The following is an 18,192-nucleotide window of genomic DNA, read 5'->3' on the forward strand; positions in this document are numbered from 1 at the left end:
CCAGGTTTGGACATTTAGTCCTTCTCAGGCAAGCTCAGGGGTTTAGTGTTGCTGGAGCCCATTGGAACAACGCCACTTTTTTTTCCTCAGAGGTTTGGGATATATGCTGTCCCAGTCGAAATTAATATATATAAATGCTTGAAGATCCACTCGTTACTAAAACTGTGTATGTCATATCAAAACTAATGGAGTTGTCAAAGTTGTCACAGTGAAATTTAAGGTGTGCTGCTGATGGATTCACGTCTTCACCCCATGCATTGAGTAACATCCCAAATTAACATTCCACCTTTAAAGTCGCCAGCAGTCGGCCCAGTGAACAAAGTTATCTTTTCTCAGTCTACAGCTGCTGCAAGAGGCAGCAAATCCATCCTTTCATTTTATAGTTACAGTTTACTAATAAAACTCTCCACAGTATGAACAGTAGTTACATGAGCCTCAAAACCAGCCACAACTCAGCCCTGAGCAGAGTGACCGTCCTCTATTGACCAATCTACAGTGTTCACAGCTCCACCTTTTAGTACAAGATCTGTGTGCTAGGTACCCCAACGGAGGGGGGACCAAAAATGGTGACGGTACCGAACAGTTCCATTGGTACCATCCACAACTTTTCACAGTGGAAACAGAAAAAAAGCATACCGAACTAAACTGAACTGTACAGTACTGCTCGGTGGAAACGGGCTAAAAATCAGGGCCACACACAGTTACAGTGACAACTTTTGTTTTGAGAACAACTCTGCACCTCGCCGGTCAGGACCTGAAGCTCACAGTCAGAAAATTTCAGTTTTCTTTCTCTCTCTCCCATTGTTCTGCCTGCTCTGCTCTTGGCCTCAAAGGCAACATTTATACCTTGCCACATGGAAAATTGCAATCAGACACAAAAATAGGGCAAATTGCTCTCAGCTGCAAAACTTCATGGGTGTGTTGCTTGTGCTGTAATATTATTAGTGCTGTGATTTTGGTGAATCAGACCTTGAGACAGAGCAAGTGATGTGCAGATGATAGTGCCGTCAGTGGACGCAATCCATTCTTTGTCTGTCAGTCAATTTAAAGGAGTAAAGATATTCGCCCTGCTCCAGTGAATCCTATAATGCCTCTGATTAAACAGTTTGCATTATTTACCTTCCCCTCCTGTTGGCTTCTCATTGAGAATCTGAGCAAGTGTCAGCTCTCCGTTGTCTGGAGTCTGGGCCTCCTTGTGCGGTCGCTTTTTCAAAATCTTGCTGAAGAAACCACCTGACCTGCAGGACACAGAAACACAGGAAGCTCTAAAGAATATTCACAAAGCTGTGAAAAACTGTTGTGTAACTCTAAAGTGACTCACAGCAGTAGAATGATGTTCATGCAGAATACAGGGAAGATATGTTTCAGTGTGGATTCACAACGTCATATCTCACAACTCATTTCTAACTAAGTAAGGTTTGGTATGTGACCTTAATCATATGCCTGTTTGTAACTTCCTGGATTGTTTCTGGGCAACAGGCAAAACACATCACAAACACAAATGACTGAGATGTCCAGTTTTTAAAAATACTATCAAAATGGAACTGTCCTTAAGGAGTTTTTTAAGGTGCCACATATTCCAGCTTTGCTCCAGCAGTGTCTCCATAGCAACAATACAAATCAAAAACAAAGCAGTCCACCCGATGCCTCCGTCTGATAAAACTCTGGCCCCATGACTGAGCTCTAAGTGCTCATTTTTTGGCAAATGAATCCATTCAGAGTAAATTCAGTTATCAGGAATTTCCAGCTGTGAACATGGAACACCACACAAGGAGCTGAAAAAGGTTTTCCCACAATCAGTCTGACTCAAGCAGAGATCGAAATGGGTTGTGATAAAACTGAGGATGATTTCCTGTGAATGTCTTTGTCTCTGCGGTGAAACAATATATTTAGTGATAACACTACGGACATAGTTGTCTACTGGACACATCATCCATCTCATTCATCACCTTTTTTAAACAAATGCATGAGCCAAAATGCTTTTTCGCCACATCTAATAGCACCCCTGCTGCATCCCATCACCGGACCAGTCACCTACAGGCCAGTGGAGTTTAGTACCTGTCTGGTGTGGAAGGGATGGAGAGTGCAGAGTCCTGGTGACCAGAACTATCTTGGTGTTTCCTTCTGAAGGAGCTTCCCTTTGAGCCATCGACATAGCTGTCTGAGGGGGACATCATCTGCAAAACAGATTTACAAGTGATGAAAACACTAGTTCAAATAGGTTTCTGCAATACAAAATGTCAAAAATGTATATTTGAGATCATTTTTCCATAACAACAGATAAACATTTAAAATACCTCTCTGGCTGAAAAAGCGCCAGCTCCTTCCGAACCTGGAGACAAACTGTCAATTGATGAGGCGGCTGTTTCACTCCTGTATATGAACAGAGAGAAAATATAGTTCTCAGTTTTTTAAAATAGTGTTCTGATATTTGAGGGGCTTCATAAACAACAAGAAAAGAAAGAAGCCATTTGTTAGAGACAAAACATGAGGGTAGATGTGAGAGAATGGACAGAAGACGTACAGCTGTGTTTTTTTCCTCTTTTCCTCCCTGCTGTGAGTTGGAGGAGGGCTGGCGCTTTCATCACTCCTCCTCCACTTCTCCGGCTTCTCCTTAATCGCTCCAGGACGGCGATGCAGGTTTGTCGCTCCCACGCCATCACCTAAACCGTTTCTGTCAGGAACAGCATCAACGTTGTGCAAGGGTAACGAAGATGGACGAACAGGACCGGCAGTAGGAGACGTTTTTGTGTCCTTCTTCCCTCCGTTGTTTTCCTTTATTTTCCATTCCACAAAGGTGTACTGGTCCAGCTCCTTGCTGTCCGCCCGCTCCTTAAGCTTAGAAGTCTCCTGGCCTTTGCTCTTTGTTGTTTGATCCTTGCTGCCGGCTGAGAAGGAGGAGGCGGCTCGTTCAGTCTCTCTCTGGTTGTGCTCCAGCCCTCTTCGTCTCCTCTGCTCTCTCTTCTCCTGGCTCCTGGATGCCGAGCCCCTGCTAATAGGTCGTGCTTTCTTTTGTTCAGCATTGGAGGTACTGCTGGGCGGCTGTTTATCCAACCCTTCACTTGGAGTTGTAGGTGTAAGTGCGTTGGAGGTGACCCCATCAGAGGGTAGAGCACGTTTTGAATCCTCATCATTTTCTTTCTCATCCAGCTGAGGTCCAGCCTCAGCCTGAGTACTGTTAGCCTCCAAATCCAATCCCTCATCCTCATCTTCCAGCTCTTCATCCTTGCCCTGTTCCTCCTCTGTATGTGAGCTTGTGTTAACATCTCCGTCTTCCTCCCCTCTCTCCTGGACGGGGGGAATGTCATTCAGCATCTCCTCAGTGACCAGCTCTATGTCCGGATCCTCTCTTGTTTGAGGCTCGCTTGTCAGTCTTTTCTCTGCTTCTTCTCTCATTTTCTGTGCCTCCTCTTCTTCTGCTCTCCTCCTCGCTTCCTCCTCCTCTGCCTTTCTCCTTGCTTCCTCTTCTTCCTCCAGCCTCCTCCTTTCTTCCTCCTCCTCCTCTGCTCTTCTCCTTGCCTCCTCCTCTTCCTCCCTCCGCCGTTTTTCCTCTTCTTCTGCCCTCATCTGAGCTTCTCTTTCCTCTTCCTCCTTTTTTTGTCTCTCCTCACGCATGGAGTGGCACCTGTAATGAGAAAAACATAAATATCACAGCCCACATTTTAGCATTGCATGTGCTTCTGTGGTCCAGCTGATGTGTTCTGAACTGGACCTTTATGTTGTCTACAGTTTAAAACTCAGTTGTTACCTTCTGCGTGCTGAGTGACCTCTGACCAAGGCTTGTATTTTGGTAGCGCCCTGTTTTTGGCGGTGATACTCTGATCTCTGTCTGTGCCCTCTCCACACAGCCTGGATCAAAGTGGCTGCCTGTCGCCTGCGCTCCTTGCAGTACCTGCGCCATGAACGCTAAGCAGGAGGAAAGCGAACAGGGCAGGATCATTTTTATAGTTTAGTTCTCTCTTAAATATTAAAATGGGAACATAAGAAACAAAATGAATACTGCTGGAAAAAATGTTGTGTCTTACCTGAATCAAAATGGCTGCCTGTCTCATGTCCAGAAACTCCTTCCTCTGCAGGCGACCTCTGAACCAGCGCTGAAGGAAGATGATCTTACGCATTACGTCCTTGTGCAGCGTGTCCTGCAGCTGCTGTCGCTCCAGCTCCTTCAAGAACACCTGAACAGAGGGAACACACCAGAATTTACATGGACAAAAGGGAAAAGGAGCAGATAAGAAAGGGGGTTTATAAGGTGTATTAAAAGATAAACTCAGGAGAAATTTAAAGAATTTAGTGACGTACCTTGGTTTTGCCTATCTGGTATGTGGTGGGGTCCAGGCCCATCTTCTCCAGCAGTGCTGAGATTTCCTCTTTAGTGGCAGCAGCGTTCTTTGGCAGCAAAACCCTGAACTGCTCTATGAACTCCTGCAGGGACAAGACAATGCAGGTAAGAAGTGTTCAAGAGACGAGTGTTGTGGATGTGGATTTTTTTATATATTTTGATGCTGTCGCTATGTGTGTCTCTACCACTGTTGCAGGCCATTGCATCAGCTTCTTTTCAGCATCTTTGTTTTTTATCTTCTGTGCCTATTTTGGTGTGTGATTATCACATGCATTTTCCAAAAAATGGAGGAACTTTACAGTACCTGGAATGTGTACTTGGCTCCGTAGCCTGACCTCCTGATGCGAACGGTTTCCAGCATTCCTGTGTATCGCAGCTGCTGAACCACCAAGGCCTCATCCAGATACATCTCCTTCTGCTCATGTACACGCACACAAGAAGCACATTCGGTTTTACTCTTGACCATTTAGATATCCTTATTTACCAATTAAACTATTCAAGTCATATTGGTTTGATTCCTGTCTGATAAAACATAATTTTACTCTGCAACAGAGCAAAGAGGGTTGTTAGCAGCGCTATATGAATTCAACACTTCCTCTTATAACGTCTCTGACCTGGAAGAAAACTTCAGTATTCATTTAGGTGCCCGAGGATTTGAACAGAAAGATATGAAAAAAATAAATTACAAATGTCTAATAAATAACAATAGTCTCACCTTCTCAGCATTGGAGCGGATACAACGAATGAAGAAAGGCTCTGCTCTGTTCAGTGTCTCCAACAGTTTAGTCAGAGAGGTCTGGAAAAAAAAAACAGGAAAGGGGTTTGTTGTTGAATGTTATGGGCTGCAGCTGGAGGTTGTGTTTGTCTTGTTTCTGTGTGTAACGTGCATGCTGTTGTCGGTGATGTTACCTGGAACTGGGCACTGATGCTTGGGGGCTTCTTCTTCTTGTGCAGGTGGAGTAGAGACTTGGTGGTGCGGTCGTGCAGCGTCAGGCTCACAATGAACTTCAGAGACCGAGAATCCAGCAAACTCTGCACAGCAGTAATAAGGTAAATTATTGTCCTTCTTAAACACAGGAGTTAAAATTCTAATGAAATGAAGGCCACTGGTAAAATCCAATCAAACTCTTGTACATGACATATACAGGAGTTTTAAAATTCTGTACTGATGTAATCATAACATCCAGATTTTATCCTAAATATCAAACATGCTTGAAATTGCTGAGGCAGCCCTGATGAGTCAACCTCTCACATCAACAAATAATCTCAGCCCAACATCAGTACAGACCAAGGTCCCAGACTAAATTTCTCCTCCGGATGCTGGGAGGGGAGAACTTGGGAAAAATCAACCCCACACTCCTGTAGTCTGAGGGGTGCTTGAAACAGCATGCTCTCTTTATCTGCCCCTAAACAGGGGGTCTGAGATCTTCACTCACCTTGGGGATGACCTGCTTCTGTTTGGTGTTCTTGTTTTTCCTGTGAAAAAGAAAAAAGATGCAGGATGAGTTAGAGGCAGAGATGCATTAAAGGCCTGAGGCGGGAGGATGAAACAAGTAGTGATGGAGTGTGTGAAGCCAGGTTAGTACGGACGGCTGACTTCTTCATGCGCTGCCAGTCAGTGATGAAATCAAGAGTTGCACCTGGAAGACGGGATGAATAAAGGGCAGAGATGAGGGATGAATGAGTGAGAAGGTGAGGATGACAAGGTGGTGGTGGAGCAGGAGGAGGATGAAGGAATTTGCTGCAGGAGATGAGATTAACACTAGACAGCTCAGCAGAGACTCACCATACACAGACAGACATGCTCTCTTGCTATCATCACTATATAAAAAGGGCTCTACAGTCATGTTCATCCTCTCTCTGTTGCCACGTGTCAGACTGTAGAACTTGCTGTGAACTGTAACATGCTGCGAGGCCACTCGGACATACTTTCACACAACGCTCCAAAAGACCTCACGTGCCAGCGCAGTCTTCTGATGATGTTCATGCAGCAGTTAACAAAGCTATTCAAGGCGTTTCAGCTTTAGCCTTCAAAAAACTAGACGGCGTTGAACACAGAGCTAAAAATGAAATGTCTGCTGATAAAGCAGGAGTGTGTTTTATGTTTTTTTTGGATTTGATCATAATAGATGTTAATGGTCTATTTAGAAAAGTGGGGATAAATGTGACAGCTATAACTATGTATGGCTGGTCAAATGGGGGCATGGAGCATGTTCTGCCTGAGCCAACTAGACTGGACTGATCTGGACAAGAGCGGACACCAGGTCTGTCTGCAGACTCACTGGAGGACGTGTCGAGGGAAGCGGAGGCGACCCCAGGACTGCAGCAGCTTGCGAGGGTCCTCACCATCCAACGGCAAGTTCTTAATGGAGCTGATGATCTCTGCATGCATGTCTCTGATCACACCACACACACACCCAGTGTGGAGAGGGAACGAGAGGAGGAGGTACAGGGAGCAGGGGAAGGGAGGGGAAAGACATTGGAAAAACCGACAAGAGGAGGAAGGAAAGAGAAAAAAAGTGGGGCGTGATTGAACACAACAGTTAGGACACCTTAGAAGAAAACACACCAACGCAGTTATCAAAGACAAGAACACACACTGCAGAATAGCTGGGGGTCTGTTATCGAGAGGAACTTCATGCTCTGCTCATCCATGAAGAATAACCCACAAAATTTATTCTCCCGCTGTTCATGTTTATGTACAGAGAGACCACAAGACACGCTAGACCACCCAACCATGCTGCCATATCCCTTTTAAGAACAGAAACACACACACACACACACACACACACAAAGAGATTGGGGCACGTAGGGATTGTGTTCACTCTCGTATCCCTGCCACTGGGGTAGTTATCATGCAGAGCTGACGATCAATGTGGCTGGCCGTCCGTTTCCATGCTGGGGTTGTTACTGGCTGTGTGATTGTAAGTTGTTACTGGTGTGGCTGTTGGATTTACTGTCCTTAACTGGGGCTGGTGTTACACTGGACACTGAGTCTGGTGAGGTTAATATGGAATCTTTTCTGTGTCTCAGAGCTAGTCCATGCAATGCTTTTCTATACTTACCACAACTGCCCATGAAAACAGAGGTCAGGCAGTGAAGGAATGGGCAACATATACAGAAAATGAGTCACAGTGAATCTGACCTCTACACCTCAGTGTTTGCAGATCTGGCAGAGGCTGGATGATTTAATAATGGGAACAATGTGCTGGGAGGTTCAACTCCGTATAGGTACTGCTCTGTAAAAAAAAAAAAAAACCCTACCCAGTAATTTCAGATCTGAAAGCAGGAGGTAAAAGGTCGAGATCCAGAGGGCACAGCAATCCAAAAATATTCTTCATGGTTTGGTTTCCATTCTGAGAAAGCTCCCCCAATTATTTTGGTCTATTTGACTTGTGGCCTCGGTACGTGTATGAATACGTGTGTGCCTCTAAAGCTCCACAGTTGATGTAAGTAATCCTGGTGGCTAATCAGAGGAGGCCAGTACAAACACTTTCCTGTGCTCTATAGCAAGAATAATAAACGTGAGGAAGGAGAGAGATTATCGCAGCTACAGTAAAAGATGGGGATTACAGTGAGGGAATGCAAGGTAAAGGGCAGCTTTGTTGTACTGGGTTATATCGGTGTACTGAACTTCCTCCTCTGCTTTTATATTTAAAGAAGCAGACCTTGCAGCATTTGACAAGCCAGAACTTCTCAGATAAAACTTGATGCACTGGTTTCAATTTAACTATATTAAATAGCTAAAAAAAAAAATTATTATTTTTTTAGATGGGAGCAAACTCAGAAAATGGAGCAAACCCGTATCTGTTACCCAAACACATTTCCTTCCTGCTTGGCCTCATTTCTTCATTCCTTTCTCCTGTCCACCAAATTCACTTACTTCTTACTCTCATAGCTAGCAAAGATGTCTTCAAAGGCCTCTAGAGGGCGCTCCTCTGAGTGATCAAAGTAGAAATCGAGCATAGAAGCTCGTCTGTGGAGGGGAGAGGAGAGAACCGCACACAGTGGGGTCACCAAGAGGTGGAGAGGATATGGGTGACTGCGATGAGATGAAGGAGGATTCATCTGTCAGGGTAATGTCAAAAGCTGTGATTATGTTTAAGTAACTCAGCTGAAAAGAGTTTAGGTGTCTGACATTGTCCTTCCTCATCTCATCCAGCACCACAGGATAAATGTGGAGGTCCACACTTCACCAACCATTTGAAACATTTCCTTCACCTTCAACAAGGAGCATCAAACTGGAAACATGTTGCTGTGTAGTTTTTACGTGAAGAAAAAGGTTGCAGCTTCACGAAGGCTGTATATTACATAGATCACATTTGAAATAACCAGTCTGTGTGAGTCATGAAAGAAAAGCAACAGAGTAATTAACAACAAAGTAAACAGGACGGACAGTCTGCTTCCACGTCCACAGGTGCTACAGCAAACAGATTCCTCAAGAGGAAATAGATCTGACAGTTAAAAAACCACACAAAGACACAGTGGGACAAGTTTTAGACTTTTACATACAATAATGTAAATTACTTACTTGTACATTCTGTCTATTGGGGCATTGGATTGCTGAAGCTCTCCTAGAGGAGTTCTGGAGGCTGGACGGACGACACCTAAAAACAATCAAACAAAGTTAACACAAATTATTGGCGAGTAAAAATAAGGCAGCTTTCAGGTTGAATAAAAGGTGATCACAGTCACATGACCGCAGCAGTTTTGTTGTTTTGGTTTTTATCTTGACTTTATTTGGTCTTGATAATCCACGTAAAAAGACTCCTATGTCAGTGGGCTGCACATGAGAGCAGTGAGAGTGAGAATGCACTTTCTCCATGAATAATACCAATGATTATGACTAAAGACTAGAAACAAGAATATTAGCCTTAGTTTAGTATTAGCATAATTCAAAGAGTGTCAGCAAGCTATCAGCTACAAAAATAGAATGCTCATTAATACACCCGAGGATTGGCTCACACTCCAACACCAATAATGTACCTGCAGTTTTGGCGGCCCATGTGCGGCCAGCTTCATTAAAAGCAGCCATGCCCCTGATAGTGGCGCGCAGGATGCCCCATCGAAACATGGCCACCGGGTCCATGCCAATGAGCTGCCGCACGTATGCACGGTCGCTACTCCGCAGCAACGCCACAATGTCTGGACGCATGTGGTCTGTGTTCTTCTCCCGGAAATCCTGGTGAGGTCAAACAAATCAAATTTAAGCCATATTCATGTATATCAGTATAACTGAAATCCTCTTGCTTTTGTTACTTGACATCTTCTCTGTGTTTTGCTTCTTACCTTGACTTTATATTTGACTTTCCCAGCAAAGTGTCGAATGACAAAGGCGGGCTCCATCACTGGTGTGGGGACAAAGTATTTGTTCCCCTGGTGCTGCTGCTTGAATTTGGCTAATAGTGTCTCATCTGTAGCGTGGGGAAAGCTGGAGCACAGGCATGGAGAGAAGGACAGAGGAACAAAGGTGGAATAGAAAGAGGAGAGGAAAAGAAAATATTAATATTAATAGAGACCTTCGACTGAATCAAAACAAACTTCATCCCAACTCGCAGCAATGAGACATGAATAAAACAGTGTGAATCGCCTGCAGCTGTTCTTACTTGCTCTCCTCATCCAGCAGGTAGAGCAGGCCGGTGGGTTTCTTGCTGATGAGATGGATACAGCCCACATTGTCTGTGTAGTCGATATTGTGCCAGGTGATTCCCTCTGCTTGATACTCTTCCTGGTTGAGGCAGAACAGAACATTTTGGTGAATAAGCTTGAAGGTGAAATCAAGTCAAGCTAAGAACAATTTCACTGTTGATCTTTTTACCTAAATTATTTAACCTATTGGTGTAAATACTACAGTGTGTGTGCTAAAAGATGCAACAGTATACATTTTTGTAAGTCAAGTTTGACTAAATAACTAAATATTTTAACAATAAATTAATCTTTGATTCATATTCCTGTTTAACCAGGCTCTTAAGGTTAAGATAAACTAGCATGACCTAGCAGGCATCCTTTACTCCCTTCAGAGAGGAAATGTTTGGATGACTCATCATTTGAGTAGTCATTACAATAAACACAGAGCAGAGCAGAGAGTCATAAGTTTCAATCACAGGGCAGCAAATCCTCTGGTGGTGTGTTGTTTCTGTGCGTCACGTAAGAGGATTTGGGAGTGAAGCAAACGAAATGAGACCACTCACCTGCTCCAGGTTGAAGATGTGATGGTTGAAATAATACTGCAGCTGCTCGTTTGCATAGTTGATGCAGAACTGCTCAAAGCTGTTGGTCTCAAAGTCCTCAAAGCCAAAAATGTCCAGAACACCGATGGACAAACACTGGAAAATAGGACCATGAATACAAATGAGGCGCAGGAAGGGGAATGTATCCCAAAAATAACAATTTCTACAGCATTTAATAATGTAGACTTTTTCTGTCACATCAAAATGAAATCTTTCAGGTTCGATTGGTCTTGTGTGTGAGAGCGTTTGTGTCTTACCGGGACAGATTCCTCCATATCTCTCTTGTTAAGCAGTGCGTGATTGATGCGCAGGACGATCCAGTCAAACAAGGCGCTGTACAGAGATTTGGCCATGGAGTCTCTGGCTGTGATAGCCTGATGGCACAAAGAAAGATGATGCTTATTGTAAAGAAAACTTTGATAAATGTAATCAGAACACAAGCAAAGGTACCATTTCATCAGTGGTGGAAAAAGCACTTAGATCTTTTACTTTAGTAAAAGCAGCAAAACCACAGTGAAGAAGTAACATTCATGCATTCTGAAGTTTTACTTTAAGCATATCACAGGATGTCTTCAGGTATCAGGGACTTAAATTCAATGTGACCTTTAATAAGATCATTTCTAACCAAATTTAAGACCAAAGTTTGGACAAATCATCTTTTTCTTATTAAAGCATTGCTGGTAAGTTTAAAGGTAAGTAGTATATATGTGGTCCTGTGCAGAGGTAGGTCTGATGTAGTAATTTGGATACTAGAGTGAGGTAGTTCAATATACATTTTGCCTACAGGTAAGCACAAGAATAAAGTAATAAGACAGTATCAGGTTCAGAGGTATTTGTAACATCAGAACTGTGGAAGCTGACGCAGAAGAGCTTGACTCTTTTTGACATAAAAAGATTGAAAGTTAAATTCTTTGTAGAGATTAAGACCTCACAAATTAAAATATTATATATATATAATACTTTGTGATGACTTTTAAGGCCTAATATTTATTAAACTGATTTTAAGACATTTTAAGACTTTTTAAAGACCTTCAGCCACCCTGTATAAATATTCACATCAAACAGGAAGTATACCAAAAGTAAAAGTAATGGCCCATTTCATTATAATATTTTATACTATTAAAATAAAATTAGTGATGCATTGAAGTGTCCATCACTTGTTGAATCTTTATATGCTGCTGGGTGTCTTGTAAATTTCCACCAAGGAAATCTTATTCTTTATTTCCTAGATTAATGATACAAAATACAAAGTAAATCTTTACTAAAGTCTGTCAAATAATGTAGTGGAGTAAAAAGTGCATTATTTGTCTCTGAAAGGCAGTGGAGTAGAAGTATAAATGACCAGAAAATGGAAATACTCAAAAGATTTTAAGATTTAAAGAAAAAGGAAGAGAAAGCAGAGAGGAGAACATAAAAAGTCAAACAAAGAGTCATTATACACTGACTGTAGGTGTGGTGTCAATAAAAAAGAAGTAGGCATACAAGACCACCAATTAGTGTGCAGTTGGACACTATTATAGTAATGACAGGTTGGTGATGTGTCCTCTAGGCTGGTGCCTACCTCAGGGTGGCTGTAGGGGAGGATCAGCTTGTCGTTGACTGTCACTGTTTTCCTCTTCGTCAACGCCTCAACCAGCAGCTCCTCTTTAACCTGAGAGGGAACCACACAGGTTAGTGCTGATAATCACAGACAACTCGCTTGACACAGTGAAGTATAGAGTCACACAAAGACAAACACGTTACCTTCAGCAGGTCAGAGAGTGTAGCCAGGATCTCTGGCGGTCCCACATCCAAGCCCTCATCACGTCCATTCGACTTCCTCCTGTAGGTCACGTTGCCCAGATACAGGATGGCCGAAAGCACAGAAAAGATCCTGCAACACAGTCACATAAATTGCATAAGTTGACATAAGCAACAGTGACAATGGAGTCATATGACACATGCAGTAACAGCGCTACACATGTTGTTCCTCAGTCTGGTCATGTTCAGTAACTAGTAAACTGAATAGAAGCATTGTATGGAGCCGCATCCGCACACTGTTTCTAATAAACTGCTACATTAGCCAATTGGATGCAGCTATTGTTGGTGCTCTTAAAAAGTCTCTTTGTTGTAATTTATATTTTTGGTAATGTGACTCAACGCTCAGACCGAAATAACTTGTTTCCAGCACTGAGTGGAAAAATGCTTCAGGATGGATTTTTTACACAATCCCTTCAACATGTCTGGAAGAACTTTGTGTCTCTTTCCTGCATGACACACAATATATACGTTGAGCATGTTCATGGATTCACTTACTGTTTCTTGGTGGCCGGGAGGAAGCCAACCATCTCCATTGCCTGCTGCAGCCTTTCAAAGTCATGACGCAGGTCTTCCTCATCTTCAATCTTAAAGTTTTGCTACAAGACAAGACAAGCAGTTAGTGGGGGACTGAAATCACCATGACATTGCGCCAACAACAACAATCACTGTTGTAAACATTTAAAGATATACAGTTAAATGCTGTAGTCCAAGCTATCTGACATTTCCGCTGTGCTTATTTTATGTACTGTGTTGCTTTAGTAGTGTCTTCGATGAACCAAAGCAGGATAGTTAAACCATGTACTTCCAACAGAACAAATGTATGGGGAAAGAAAACAATTGTCCTGCACAGAATTATTTTACATACATTCAGCCAAATTCTCAGGAGACACAGCAAAATGTATTTTAGCTGCCTCAGTTTAAGTATACGTGTTATTTAGTATATTTTCACTGCTTTACTTGCACACTAACTGATCGAACCAGCGGTACTAGCAACTCCTGTGTTTTGCTAAGTGAAGTGACTGTTTTTGTCAATGGAGTCTGGTGACTTTGAGATTCAGTCATCAGAAAGGGCTGTCTGATGGCAAAATAAAATAATAAAATAAAATATTCTAAATATAGAGTACACTTAAACTGATATTGTTTTTTTTAGGTGGGCCTTTTCTTAGGTGGCTAAAACTAACCTATTTAAGGCAGCATTTGCTCAGCATCATTTGATTTTATTCTATGTATGTGACGCAGGGGGTTTTCTACCCAGAAGTTATTGAAAACAAACATTGTGATTTGGTCTTTAGAGATGAGAAGAAGAAAGCAGAGCCCCACAATGGACAGACAAACAGGTGAAAAAAAGAGGTGGATAAAAAGGAGGGTGAGAAAAAGGGGGAATAAAAATGAGGGAGAGAACAAAGACTGCTTCATTAACATGCAGTGCACATGTGCGCAGTGAGCTGGGAGTGTATACAGCAGCTTATTCAGGAGCTTGACAGTCTTCATGAATACAGGGTTCACTCTGAGTGAATTACAGTGTTACCTTAAAGGTCAAATCACACTCAACAATGGGTTATAGTTCATTAACACCCTTTCAAGGATATTCACTGGGGCTGAGCAAAATGAACAGAGTAGGATGACACAAAATGATTTTTACCGTTTATATCAAACTATAAACTACTTGATGTGATGAGACCAGGGTACTATACCTGCTTGAGGTAGAAGTATTCTTCAGGCGGCAGCAACTTGAACTCCTTCCTCTCCTCTTCTGAAGCTCCCAACAACAGGTAGTAAAACACGTGGTAATTCCTGGAAAAACAACACATCCTTCTTAAAGCCTGTACTGCACACACACTGTACTCACAACAAGTTATTACTGCAAGAACATTTTCTTTAGACTGCTCTTAACTCTTATTTGCACCAGTCATTTGTTTGTTTTATTATGTGTCAGGCAGTTATCAGTGGATATAAGCTTTGTGTTTATGGGCACAAATAAGGGGGAGTTTTGGTTATAAACCAAGAGTCAACACATTGTAAAAAGCTAATAGAACGGACACAACGTCTGGGGCTCAGTGATATCAGTTTTCCACTCATGCTATCAGTGGGCAGGTAGGTAGATCGGCAACAAAGCTTTGTTATAAAAGCACACAAGTGTAATGAGTTTCCACACTTATCACTAAGAAACAATTACATCATACATTGGAGTCACTCCCTGACTAGACAGGCAGAATGCACTGTCAATGGCAACTGTAGGCCAGGTGGTTAACAGTACACTGTGCAGGCGGCTAGCAGCCTGAAGGTTACGGAGGCAGGCTTGTCAATGGAAGGTGACAACATTTCCAAAACAAGCGGGGAAAATCTGGACAGGAAATGTGAATGTGTAACGCTCTTCCCACTCAAAAAGGCTACAGTATATTTTTATACAAGACATCTAGTGCTTCAGCTGAGCTGCTCGGTGGTAGCTTGTGGTTTTAAAGACAAACACACATGAGAGGATTTTTAACTTTACAGATTTTAAATAGAAAGTATAAACCATGACTTGTATAATTAGAAAAGGCTTTCCTGCGCTGTAACAGTTAAATCTACACTATTTCATGGTTAATGTTTTGCTGTACTTATCATCAATATGGAAACATTCTTATATTGGTTTCACTGGTGTACCAGTTTAAACTAGTCTTATCAAAGTCTGTTCCTTCTTTTGACTCATTCATTAGTGATACATATTACTGCAAATGAAATGACAGTGGGGGATTTGCTCACTCCCCCAGCACTCTGACTCTATTTCCTAATTACCCAACCTAGATATTTGTTTGCATATTAGTCACACAAGTAGCAACAGACCTGTGGTCTAGTCGGCAGTGAATGTCACAGTGAGTAATGAAAGGTTTGCCTGACTTGTAGAAAGGGTGAGTGACGACATGGGTAGTGGGGACAGGAAAGTGTTTTTTTTCTTATGCTTGTATCTCTGTAGAGCAACAGTTAAAGCTGTAGTAGCTGTATAAAATTTTACTTCGTCACTTATAATGTAAGTACAAGAGAGAGATAATCTGTCAAAAAAGAAAAATCAGGTTCCTCCCACACTATTGTTTAGCTGTAAAATGAGAACGTTTGTGACCTGGCTGCCATGGTGGAAACCGTCAAATCGAAAACTCAGCACCACCCACAAGTTAGAGCAAACTTTCTCGTTTTACAACAAAAAGAACACTAAAATAAATTTCTGAAAACATCTGAAGTGAGAAACAGGCAGTGCAGTCACAAAATCTTGATTCATGTGTTTAGCCCTGTCTAAATTGGCAGCTTGACCGCAGTTCACAAGCCGTGATTGACAGCTGCATTAGAGACTCCTCAGCTTTGATTGGTTGTTTTTATGAGCCGCTGTAGATTCTAGCATATGACATTAGATGCACGACGAGTCAGAGGAGGAACCTGATTTTTTTTGACAGGTTATCTGTCTCAAAGACTGAAGCTGAACTTCATATCCAACCATGAGAGGCTTCCCTGTTTGTACAGAGGGCACCATGAGGGTCAGTGGGGGTTAAGGGTCAGGACCCCTCCTGTGCCTCCTCACCTCTCATTCTTCTCTCTGGAAACCAGACGGGACTTCTCCAGGAGATACTTCTCCACCACAGCCCTGTAAGGCAGAGAGGAAGAGAGGGAGGGGGGAGTAGAAGCAGACAAGGAAAAAGGGGAAGAAGAAAAACAATGAGGATGAATCACTTAACACTAAAGGTCACTCTCTATCTGAGTGTGTGTGTGCTTGTGTGTGTGCGTTTTCAGGTCATATGTGAAAGTGAGCTGGTAATAAAAAATGAGGGGTGGAGCAGGAGGGGAAGTGAGGACAGATGGTTGAAACAATCAAAGACTGAACAAAGCGTTCAGATACGGTTAGATGGATCATGGCACATCACATAGCAACACACACGCACAACCACAAACAGACAGCTTTGGCATTAATTCATTTTATATTTATATTAAATGTATACTATAGATGGAAAGAAGAGACTGGAAGGCTACTGCGGGGGTAGAGGTATGCTTTCAGACCACTGCAGTCATGAGATATGCACTAAAAGCAGTGGTTTTACCCACTACACCAGGCCAAGGCCATAAAGTTGTCTAAATCAGATTTTATAAGTAAGAGTTGTTTTTTCTATAGCCAGGCAAAAACAACACTGACGCCAGTCCTCATGACACACTAAGAATAGAGCTGTGCTGTGAGAAACATAGTTGTGTCCATCTGCTAAAACTGCAGCCACAACTATAGACAACTTAACTGAGACCAAGTTCATACATCTGCTGCATAGATCCGCTAGTTCCGTTTTCCTCTTAACAGTCTGCACTGAAATTTCTACGCAAAAAAAAAAAAAAAGACTGTTATGAATATTATAATACTGGGGTAGGTGTCATAGCCATGATCGCACCCACAGATACTAGTTAACCTTAATATACAATGGGTAAATATATATTTTTTTTATCATGCAAGTTCAAGATGTATACGTATAAAGAAGTATCAGGTGTTTTTGATGGGGCATAGCCTTCTTGTGCACCCAAGGGACAATCTCTGCAGCTCAAAAATGAAGCCAATGTGGAAGTGACACAAACTGCAGTTCCTCGTATGGCCACTTGAGGCTGGCTCCAAAAGCGAGTCAATTCCCACAGGCATCCATGTTACAATGCGTTTTTTGTCTATATGGCTAATTTCCCCAAACATAACTAGTGTACGGGAGATTTTTATATAACTCACCCTTTTAAATGTTATTAACACTTAAAGTTATTCATAATTAAAGGTGTGGCTGCTTTGACTAAGAAGTAGGTACTTTCTGTTGATGCACTGGTTAGGTAACACAACCACACTGTAACCCCACATTCACAGAGTATAGGTGTAGCTGTAGCACATTATTTCAGTGTGTTTTTAATTGATGACAGCTAATTGTAACATTTCGTCTCCTAAATAAGTCTAAAAGACCCTCTGGGAAGTCTAATGTTCAATTTTGTCTGGTAAGCACATTTTGTTATATTGGATTTAAGCCTGTTCATTCCTAGCGAAAATTAGGATTCACATTATCACAGTTAACCACAGCTGTAAATGCACTGAGCTAATGAAAATAGCAGAGCTTTAGGGTTATCTTATCTCAAACCTCTCATCCAAATATGGTCACTTCTGGCTCAAAAAATCCAAGACAGCAATTGCCAAAATGCCAAACTTGCAGATTCAAAATGGGAGTCTCCAAACCAATGGATGATGTCACAGTGGCTATGTCCATTATTTTATACTGTCTAGAGGCAACTCAGAGGATGCCATATTCGGCTGTTTCTGCTCTGACACACTGATGTCTGTCTGATAAATACCTAGAACCAGTTAGAGGAATTTGACAAAGGTTAAAACATCTACTTACAGACATACAGGCCATGTGAGAGTTTACTGCTTGATGCTGCTTCTTGAAAAAACTCTGCCTAAGTCCCCTAAAACAGGCATCTGAGCTTATTAATGTGCCCAGGATTTTGAATGTTTTGGTACATGTGGAGATAATTTGTTTCAGTGAACCCGTTTCACACCTGAACCCTTTCCAGGATAAATTCCAGTAAATGTTGCAGTTGGACAAAATGTCTCATTGGCTCTCATATTTACATCTTGGTACAGTATGTTTGTAGAAGTATTTTCGGGGGGTTCTGAGCATGAAGGGTCACCACAGGAGACATGTGAGAATGTGATAGCTCCCTAAAAGATCTGATGGAGAACAGTACACGTCTGCAGGAATGTTGACAGAATCCTCCTTTCAGAAGAGCACAGAGGAGCCGACTGACAAACTGGCTGTACAGTATATCTGTCACCGTATATAT

The 18,192-nt window shown here is 42.2% G+C and overlaps 1 protein-coding gene across 8 annotated transcripts in view; it reads right to left on the reverse strand.

The window, feature by feature from the left end:
• Positions 1-18,192, reverse strand: part of LOC125895414 (unconventional myosin-IXb) — a 61,587-nt gene that overhangs the window by 9,640 nt on the left and 33,755 nt on the right. For 4 of the 8 annotated variants that reach the window (XM_049587210.1, XM_049587209.1, XM_049587214.1 and 1 more), the window contains exons 6-29: positions 15,923-15,985; positions 14,064-14,163; positions 12,865-12,965; positions 12,313-12,442; positions 12,131-12,220; positions 10,827-10,943; positions 10,531-10,665; positions 9,946-10,067; positions 9,629-9,770; positions 9,326-9,521; positions 8,871-8,946; positions 8,223-8,315; positions 6,622-6,735; positions 5,776-5,815; positions 5,249-5,371; positions 5,055-5,135; positions 4,644-4,754; positions 4,300-4,422; positions 4,026-4,175; positions 3,749-3,906; positions 2,525-3,625; positions 2,298-2,373; positions 2,059-2,177; positions 1,120-1,238 (exon numbers count right to left, since the gene is read on the reverse strand). In XM_049587210.1, coding sequence (XP_049443167.1) covers positions 1,120-1,238; positions 2,059-2,177; positions 2,298-2,373; positions 2,525-3,625; positions 3,749-3,906; positions 4,026-4,175; positions 4,300-4,422; positions 4,644-4,754; positions 5,055-5,135; positions 5,249-5,371; positions 5,776-5,815; positions 6,622-6,735; positions 8,223-8,315; positions 8,871-8,946; positions 9,326-9,521; positions 9,629-9,770; positions 9,946-10,067; positions 10,531-10,665; positions 10,827-10,943; positions 12,131-12,220; positions 12,313-12,442; positions 12,865-12,965; positions 14,064-14,163; positions 15,923-15,985 — 3,680 coding nt within the window. The remainder of the gene's footprint in view (positions 1-1,119; positions 1,239-2,058; positions 2,178-2,297; positions 2,374-2,524; positions 3,626-3,748; positions 3,907-4,025; positions 4,176-4,299; positions 4,423-4,643; positions 4,755-5,054; positions 5,136-5,248; positions 5,372-5,775; positions 5,816-6,621; positions 6,736-8,222; positions 8,316-8,870; positions 8,947-9,325; positions 9,522-9,628; positions 9,771-9,945; positions 10,068-10,530; positions 10,666-10,826; positions 10,944-12,130; positions 12,221-12,312; positions 12,443-12,864; positions 12,966-14,063; positions 14,164-15,922; positions 15,986-18,192) is intronic. The other 4 variants (XM_049587216.1, XM_049587212.1, XM_049587211.1 and 1 more) reach the window with 3 other exon arrangements.

This window comes from Epinephelus fuscoguttatus, linkage group LG10 (assembly GCF_011397635.1).
Source record: "Epinephelus fuscoguttatus linkage group LG10, E.fuscoguttatus.final_Chr_v1".
Lineage (NCBI taxonomy): Eukaryota > Metazoa > Chordata > Actinopteri > Perciformes > Serranidae > Epinephelus > Epinephelus fuscoguttatus.